At 39.3% G+C, this 9,185-nt stretch overlaps 1 protein-coding gene across 1 annotated transcript; it reads right to left on the minus strand.

The window, feature by feature from the left end:
* Positions 1-2,745: 2,745 nt before the first annotated feature.
* Positions 2,746-6,642, minus strand: MRPL16 (mitochondrial ribosomal protein L16). The gene is made up of 4 exons (XM_015819719.1): positions 6,429-6,642; positions 5,387-5,452; positions 3,591-3,739; positions 2,746-3,413 (listed from the first exon to the last, which is right to left on the minus strand). The coding sequence occupies exons 1-4, from the start codon at positions 6,484-6,486 to the stop codon at positions 2,928-2,930; spliced, it is 759 nt and encodes a 252-aa protein (XP_015675205.1). The 5' UTR covers positions 6,487-6,642; the 3' UTR covers positions 2,746-2,927.
* Positions 6,643-9,185: the final 2,543 nt, after the last annotated feature.

Genomic DNA, 9,185 nt, shown 5'->3' on the forward strand with positions numbered 1-9,185 from the left:
TTTTATGGGAATTCATTACCAGTTATGCTGGCTCCTTCTACCCCAGTATAAACTTTTTGGAATTGAAACCGAATTCTTGGGAGATATTTGAAATGATTCTTATGGAAGATGACAATAATCTACATTATTCCCTTGCCTTATCTTTGCTGTCAAAATTTATATGCACCTCCTTGCTTTGAAATGTGAGGTGCTTTCCCTGGCTATACTTTCTGCTTCTAAGACTCTCATATTCTAGCTATAATGATATGAAATTAGATATCTGGACAAAGATCTGGCCTATATTTTCTCACTTTCTGAATAATATCCAGAACAATCTTTGTAAACCTTGTGATTCCAGTCACAGATATGTATATATTTCTAGCTCATTTAATTGTAGGATGGTAAATTCTGACCCAAGCTGCAGCCATTGGTAGTGGAAACAAGGCTCTAATGTTCATAAAGATTTGTTTGGACATAAACTGTATCAACATATTTTTACATATTGAATTAATACATTTCTTACATACTGAGAGAAAGTTTGTCTTTTATTTAAAGAATTAAAACTTATTTATTCAAGCATGTATATTTATTGCTTTGGATCATGGCCCTGGTTCGGATGAGTGAGCGTGGTTAGCATATTATTCATTTTATCCTGGTCCAATGATACCCGTTTAGCTTCCATTTGGGTAAATTTCTATTTTCCCCTTTGAAATGAATTCATCATTGGATAGGGAAAGGGAGATATTTGTAACTATATAATGAACTATTCTAGTAATTCCAGATTTAGGTTATTCTGCTACTGTTCCAAAAGCATAGATGTTTTATTCCTCCTGAATAAAAAGTTTATTTCATCTAGAATCATGTGTGATGGACTAAGTCAACGAGGAATTGCTCAGATACAGTAGTATGTGAAAAAACAAAAAACAAATGTGGGTCTTAGAACTTCCTAGGATCTTCCCAGTTCAGTTCCAAATACTGGAATAACTTCTTTTCCATCTAAATTTATAGCAGGGATAGGCCTAAATACACACTTTTTAAAATGTATATACTACTAAAACTTTTGTGTTTGTTTGTTTGTAATATTCAGTTACAAAGTGGTACATATTAATTAGGGCAACCATTTTTGAATCGACATATCTCAAATGGGCTAACTTACCGAATGCGTCCAAAATCCTGGACCCATGACTCCTGTGAGATTGAAATGTGGCAAATGTGTGGCTACTTAGTGCTGCCAGTCAGCTGCAGTTACATTATTGTCATTTGCAATGCTCCCTGTCAACTTCCCACAAGTCAACGGGGAAGCCAGCCAGAAGTATAAACTCAATCTGATTGCCCATACTCCCTGCCAACTTCCCACAAGTTATGTCTTTGCTTGTAGGGATGCTGGCCGAGAGTATCAACAACAGGGAAGCAGGCAGGAGAGGCTGTATGATGCTCAGGCACAGTTTCCTCCACCTGTACAACCTCCCCATCCCTCCTTTGCTCATGCCAGACCAACCACTCACACCCCCTTCCTGACCCATGCTGCATCCTGTGCACACTCCCCAACCTCTGTACACATTTGCACACCCTGCTCAATCCACACTACACTCACCCATGTCCTCCCTGATTCATCCACCTCTTGTGCACCCTCTCCAACCCACACTGTATCATGGCATGCCCTAAACCAACTGGCACCTGTCATACACCCCTAAACAATTTCCCAACCCATGCAGCACCATCATGCATCCTTCTTGTCCTGTGTAGCATGTAGCTGTGTGCCCTCATGCAGCCTTGTGCGCTTCCCAACTTGCACCACTCCTCCCCAACCTGCTGAGCATCCCTTGTGTACATGCATGTCCTCTTCCTGATCCATGCTGCACACTTGTGCCCTTTCCCCAATCCACATAGTACCTATTTCTTTATTAAGTCAATGGGGATGCTGGCAGGAAGAAGGAGGAAAGAAAGAGGAGGGAGATTAGGCAGGGAGGGGAAGAAGGAACAAGGAGGGAGGGAGATTTCCCAAGCTTCCTGCTAATGTCCCATAAGAAACGAAGTGGACAGGAAGTTGGAAATCGCTCCTGCCACCACTGATTTTCTTTGCCTGCCTTTGGTCATTCTATTTGCCTAGGTAAGGAAATATTTCTGAAACAATGACCCAACAGATTATGGATTGTCTAGTTTTTATTAAAGGCTGCCTATACCATCTAGTAGTATTCGTTAGTCTTTTAATTAACACATAAGAGTAGAAGCAGCAAATGGCAGCTTCATTTTTACTACATTGATCCAAGAGACATTTTTTACTGTAGTAAATCACAAGGCTGTGATGCTATGTGGGAATGTCCTTAGGAAACAGGAGGAAGACTCTTGCCTAGGCCGCAGGCCTTCTGCCTGTCTCCCAAGTCATTTCCAAACACCATTACAAATGATGAGCAGCCATAATCAGTGCTTTGCTTGGAAATGCACACTCACCCAAAGAAAAGAGTATGCTGGAAGGGTAGTAAATATTTCACTGGTTTACTGTCTGGTAAATCTATTTTGAGAAAGATTGCAGCCATTTTGTGAATAGGAAATAATTCCCATAAAATGTTCTACAATTCCCAGCATATCGAGCTGTGTGGCTCATAGGAAAAATGCCTCCAGCTTATGAGAGGATAATATCTTTACCAAACTCATTAGGCATCTGAATATTTAAATTGGATTTTGAGAATTTTGTCCCAACTCATTTCGCAAATCAAAGATGTACAGAATTTGTCAGATGAAGGTCTAAATATCAAACACTGTAACAAGCTTCCATGATGAGTTTATTTATCCCAAGCTCTACATCATCATCACCACTCCATCACCCTCCATACTTACTGGACTTCCAGATATATAGCCACTTGTTTCTTCACCCACAAATATCTTTGCTGAGAAAGACAAAGTTTTCAAAGAATTGCTACAGCAGATCAGGTTCCTAAAGTCTCCACTCACACCCTGTCGGGCAGGTAGAACTTTCCCCGGTAGCGACCCTTGTACATTAAGTCATAGGGGCTCAGATATTTCCGTATTCCCAGCATATTGGAAGTAATAATGCGCTCAAATGTCCATGGATTCTGGTTGTTACGCCGCCTCTCCTCTTCTCTGTCCCGCATCTCTTGAAGGGTTTCCTTGCTGACTGCATGGGCTTTGAAAGGCAATTTCTTGGACACTTGAGTTAGGAAGTGTTTCACCTCAGCATACTCACAGTGCCCACCAATTTCCACTATGAGGCGACCTGATTTCACTGCTGTCACATAGTGATCAATTGCACCTTTGCCACCGCCCATACGATGTCCTAGTCCTTTGCGAGTAATGGGTTTGTAAGGAGCAGGGACTCTCCACACAGCGAACATTGTTTTGGGATTCATGTGGCGATTAATACTCAGACGCATCACTTCAAAGTGAATCCAGCGGAGATAGCCACCATCCATTGCCTGCAGGCCAAGGAAAGTTGAGGGGGATTTTTTTTTATAATTCAAGTAAGAAGAACCATGATTAAATAACTTTTTTGAAATTGCAAGAGGGGATCTCCTTTTTCACTTCCAATTGCCATTGTCTTATACTTTTGTTTTATACAACAATGAAACTGCACCAAGAAGATTCTTACTTACCACAATACCAAATTTTCCTTCAGTAAATTCAGTGGCTTCTGTAGAAGGACCTCGGATGTCACGTAAATTCCTGGGTTCTCGCCTAACCCTGATCAAGTTTGGTCCTCTCTCAACCATTTTCAATTTGGGTTTCTCAGGAATGATTATTCCTAAAAGAATGGAATTGTAGACTCAGGTTTTCTCAGAACTGCTTTTTAGTTGGACTACTCAACAAATTTGCTCATATTTCTGAATTTCAGCTCATGAATTATCCTTGTGCCTCCTAACTGCCTACTTACCACAACCATATAAGAGCACTATCACTATCTTTTTAAAAAAACATTATTTAGAAATTACTAAGTCAAGAGACCAAGGCATCTTATTTAAGAGCATCTGGTTAAAATTCTGATAAAAATAACTGATAGGTTGATAGAAATTCTGTCCTTTTAAGTTTTATGTAAGAACCAACTTTGAAGAAACATAAAGAAGGAAGTATATGCCAGCAACTTAATCCAAAGCGATAAATAAAATCCACATACAGCAGGCAAATGCATGGTATTGACCAAAAGAGGGAGTACTAGAAGTGATTGCAAAAAATGTGTGCCTATTTCAGCTTTGGAACTACAGTAGTCTAAGTTGGCCTTAAATTAGAAGTAGATTTCCCATACATTTCAGTGACACTCCTCAGAGATATTTAAAGATATCACATGTATTTTTATTCCCTTCAGTTAAATCTAAGTTGTGGCCAAGGAAAGAGCCTATCATGTTTTAAAGCTAAATTCAAAAGCAGCAGAAGATAGGGTGGGTTGTCTACTGTCCACGGCTTTTATTGAGATAAACTGAGCAAGCTATCTCTGAGATTTAAAAAAACAGGCTGAAATCTACATTTGAAATAATACAAGAGGCTCTGTGGAATAAAGTTATGATCTAGGAGCAGGTTCTAATCCAGCCATAGCTAAATAACTATCAATGGCATAGCTAGCACATTATAATTAGTTTGATTTCAGGTCTGATACAAAGAACCTTTTAACAGATGTCACAGAATTGATTTGTGAAGTATTATAAAATGTATATAAAGATGACCATATACATTAATTGCATGACACCTCAAGGGCATACACTGGAAATATTTTAGAAACATATGCCCCAGTTCCATCAGAAGAAAATAACAAAGTAAAGGTATTCAAATATGTATGTGTTTATCAGTCTGGAAAATTCATGAGGCTCTATATCAGACATGTAAAACTTGCAACGTCGTGCAACGTATCGGGACGGTTTTGCCACTGCTGGCAATGGGGTGGGCGCAGCTTCTGGATGATGTGTCCGGCCCACGGGCTGGCAATTTGACACCCCTGCTCTATATTATACTTTTAGAGGCCTGCTGGACCTATTTTTTCACTCATGCCTTTTATTCATATTTATGTATGTGTTTGTGAGTGTCTGTATATTGGCTTCACTTCTTCCTTCTTTCCCTCAGTTTTCAACTATAAAATTTTTTATTATCTATATTTTATATTTTAATTGACTGTACTGTTTCAAGATTTGTTCTTAAAATGAGAAATTATCTACAAACACATTAAACAAATAGCATTCATAGGAAATTATTTTTATCTTTATGGTATTCTGTGATTTGCTTGACAAATGTCAGCAACAAGAGTTTGGAATGTTAAAGATAAAAAATGTATGGGGGGAATGTGTTAGTACCAAACCAAAAGAATGGTATATTTCTCACTTTCAGTGTATTACTATACACATACATTTAAAAACAATAAAAGTAACACCATTTCAGTAACATTTTCCTCTATCCCTTAGCACACCTGTATAATCCGGAAGCGGATCATATTTCCTGTAACCAGCAGTGAGAATTTTGATTCCACCAAAACCTAAAAAAAAAAAAAAAAGTACAAAAAAGTTATTGCCAAAAAGTAATTGGCCCATACTAACTTCCAACTAACTCTTCCATCTTAACAAACCTGTAGCATATCCTGGAAACATTTCTCTCATAATAGGAATTGGTTTCAATTAGTTTTCCTCTGAAGATATTAGGTTGTGTAGCCTATCATGTATGCTGACTGGGTATGATGGGAATTATAGTCCTAACACTTCTGCAAGCCACAGCAGCTTATTTGAGACTACAAAGAATTACACTCAGAAGCACCTACCATACAAATAATGGGCAAAAACCAGTTACGATATCACTTTAAAAGAAAACCATAAGGAATCAAACACAAAAAGGTTCAACAATTAATAGAATAAACTGCTGTTTCTCAAGACCAGGGGTAGGCAACCTCGGCTCTTTTATGACTCATGGACTTCAACTCCCAGAATTCCTGAGTCAGCATAGCTGACTCAGGAATTCTGGGAGTTGAAGTCCATGAGTCATAAAACAGCCGAGGTTGCCTACCCCTGCTCAAGACCATTGCCAACCCATCTCCCCAAGCTGGCAACTGAGGACAGAATTAAAGACAACGCGCCAGACCGTAAGACCTCAGCCTTCTAAACTTCATTATGAACTACTCTTTATTATAAATAAAACTTGCAGTGGATAAGGACAATTTATACTGGTTAACGTTTTTCTCCTTTCACAACTATTACAGATACGAAATGACTACCTTTGCTATGCAGTTGTCGCATAGTTCTTTCAAGCCACGCTACATACAAAAGAGGCAGGCATGGAACAAGAGCTCAACCATTTTAACTCCATATCCCTAAAAACGTGTGTGTGTGTGTGTGTGAGTGTGAGCTCAACCATTTAACTCCATATCCCTAAAAAAGTGTGTGTGTGTGTGTGTGAGTGTGAGCTCAACCATTTAACTCCATATCCCTAAAAAAGTGTGTGTGTGTGTGTGTGTGTCTAACCTGAATGCGTGGTCGTCCCCGCGAGGGCGCTTAAAGGGCGCCTAACCAGCCTCCACATTCCTTTCACCCCGAAGACGAGCCACCCTTGTAGAAACACCAGGAGAGATGGGGATGTGGTGGTGGGGGGTGTCCCCGTATCGCTCCGACAAAGTGACGGAGAGAGTTATCGCCTCTCCTCTGCTGTATTGCGAAGGGCGCGGGTCTAATCCACCCGGGCAGTAACGCTTCCGGTGGGAAGAACTCAAGGAACGTACCCAGGAAACAAGCGCTGCGACATTTTGGTTCCGGGAAAAAAGCACACTCACCGGTGCTGTGGCGCTATAGCGGGGAAGAGTAGGCTGTTGGGAAGAGGAACTTCGATTCATCCGTTGTTTCCTGCATCTTTTAGATATACTGTACCGAGTCAATTTATTTTCTGTGACATCACGGCGAACAAGGGAGGGGGCAGTAAAGTAACCACGCTGTGCTGAAACAGCCTAAATTTGTGGCAGTAAATCATTCTTCATCTTTAATATCAACAGATCACACGGCGCAGAGTACAGTTACTACAGTCCGTTAGTGTGTGGGTATTTTATATATATGAAAAGTAAAACGGACAGTATCCTGTCTTCCTCCTCCCCCTCCCGCCCGGCTGTTTAGTTTGGGACTAAGATAAATTAATCTAGGAGAGAGAAATTCTAGTGGCAGATGGTGAATTCTTTAGTTAGTTAATAAAAAATGGGCAGTCAGAATACAGAGGGGGAAAAGTTATTTAAAAAATGATCAGCATGAAGGCCTTTCAAAGCAAGAACTTCTCTGAAAGCCATCCAGAATTGCTTTATTGGTGAGATGGACGATGTATATCTATATCCATCCATCCATCCATCCATCCATCCATCCATCCATCTATCTATCTATCTATCTATCTATCTATCTATCTATCTATCTATATTATATTATATATTATATATATATAAATAAAAATGTAAATGTTCGTTTGTTCAAAATCTTAAATCTCCGAAAGTTCTTCACCGATTGCTTTGAAATTTTAACACAACGTTGCATTCGAATACACATGTGTTTTTATATACCTACTATTATATAGATGTCACACCTGTGACAGGTAAAAACATGCTTTTTTGAAAAACAGCGCCATCTGTTGGACATAAAAGCAACACACACTACGATTTAACTCCAGCTTCTGAGGGTAATAAACAGGGCATTTTAGAAAAAAATGTGCAACTGGCCTCAGTTTTGCTGTCTGAACATAGTGTGGGAAGAATCCAGAGAAATAAATATTTTGGGGAATATTAAAAAGGCAGAATATTATATTTCCCCAAAGGATCTTAAAGGCAGAAACCACACACAACCCCCCTCCCCCCAAGTCTCTGCCCCAAACAGAAACCAGGTCTGCAGAAATGCAGATGTGATAATCTTGTCAGAAAGATTGGAGCCAGGAAGCTTGGATTAGAAAGACAAAGATCCCTAGAATCAACAATCCCTCACACCAAAAATCCAACAATCATCAACCACAGCCCCAAGGAAACAGGATATGACTTTTGGAACATAATAGGATTAACCCACCACCATCAGAATACTAGAAAGGCATACTCAGATCAAAGTTCATGCCACAGGAACTTCTCCAAACAAAAGCTCAAGAAGGTATAAAAACCCACCACTCCCTATTACATGTGGTCAGCTTTCCCAGAGCCATCTTTCTGTCTGGCTCTCCTCTTCAATAAACTCCAACCTTCTTTCTAAAGCAGTCTCCATTTTGTTTATTCCCAGCTTGAACTGGACCCTGATGAAGATTTTTCTTTCAACAATAGACATACACACTTCTGATGGAGGACATTATTGAATCTCCTCAGTGCTTTTTTTCTTAAAAAAAAAAAAGTGCCGGAACTCACACATGTCATACAACCCACCTTGCCTACCCTACAAGGTTCCATCCAAAAAAGGTGCTGGAACTCTGTTCTGGGCGTTCTATGACAAAAAAGCCCTGCTCCTCATGAACACCATTGTTGTGGATGAAATCTCTAAGTGTGTTGTATCAGCGGAAATGCCCTTATGTAGATCACATATGTGATAAAATTATTTGGAAATGAGGAAAGGTGAGTGTGATGTAGTAGAGATATGGAGTATTAAGTCTCTATTTTCATACTGTGCAACATGATTGAGATTCTTCATTTGACCTTGCTCCAGTCTTCATCTAAGGTAGGGATTTCTCTAGCTAGAAAACTGCATTTGCAACAATGCAAATGATGGTGGATTCTTAATGCATCAGTTATTCAATCTCATTGCGTTTTGAGATACTTCCAGATGAGTCTTTTACACAGTTATCCTCTCATCCATTACCTTTCATGCCATAATGCCATCAAGTGTGAATAGTGGGAGCCAACATCTGGAAGCACCTTAAAATAAGAATTAAGTTGGACAAATGATAGGCAATCAGGAGAGTAACAATATATTCCTTTGTGTCATTATATTGCTTAGAGAATTGCATTCTACTGTCTATACAACATAATCCTATTCAGTATTTTATCACTTGCATTGATAAAAAAGGCTTCTACTGGTATATGTTTCATGTGCCCATCTCAGTTTCTCTGTTTACCTCACTTCAGATAAAAGGTGTTCAGGTGGAAAAATCATTAAAAACATGCAGACAGTGTTTTAGAAGTATCAATATATTATTGATAGTCCTATGTTTTGTTACAGTGAATGAAATTCATATCTGCAATGATATATTGTTAGCAGAAAACATGGGGTTAAAAATTG

Source organism: Protobothrops mucrosquamatus, unplaced genomic scaffold (genome assembly GCF_001527695.2).
Source record: "Protobothrops mucrosquamatus isolate PMUCROS unplaced genomic scaffold, P.Mucros_1.0 scaffold970, whole genome shotgun sequence".
In the NCBI taxonomy this organism is placed as follows: Eukaryota; Metazoa; Chordata; class Lepidosauria; order Squamata; family Viperidae; genus Protobothrops; species Protobothrops mucrosquamatus.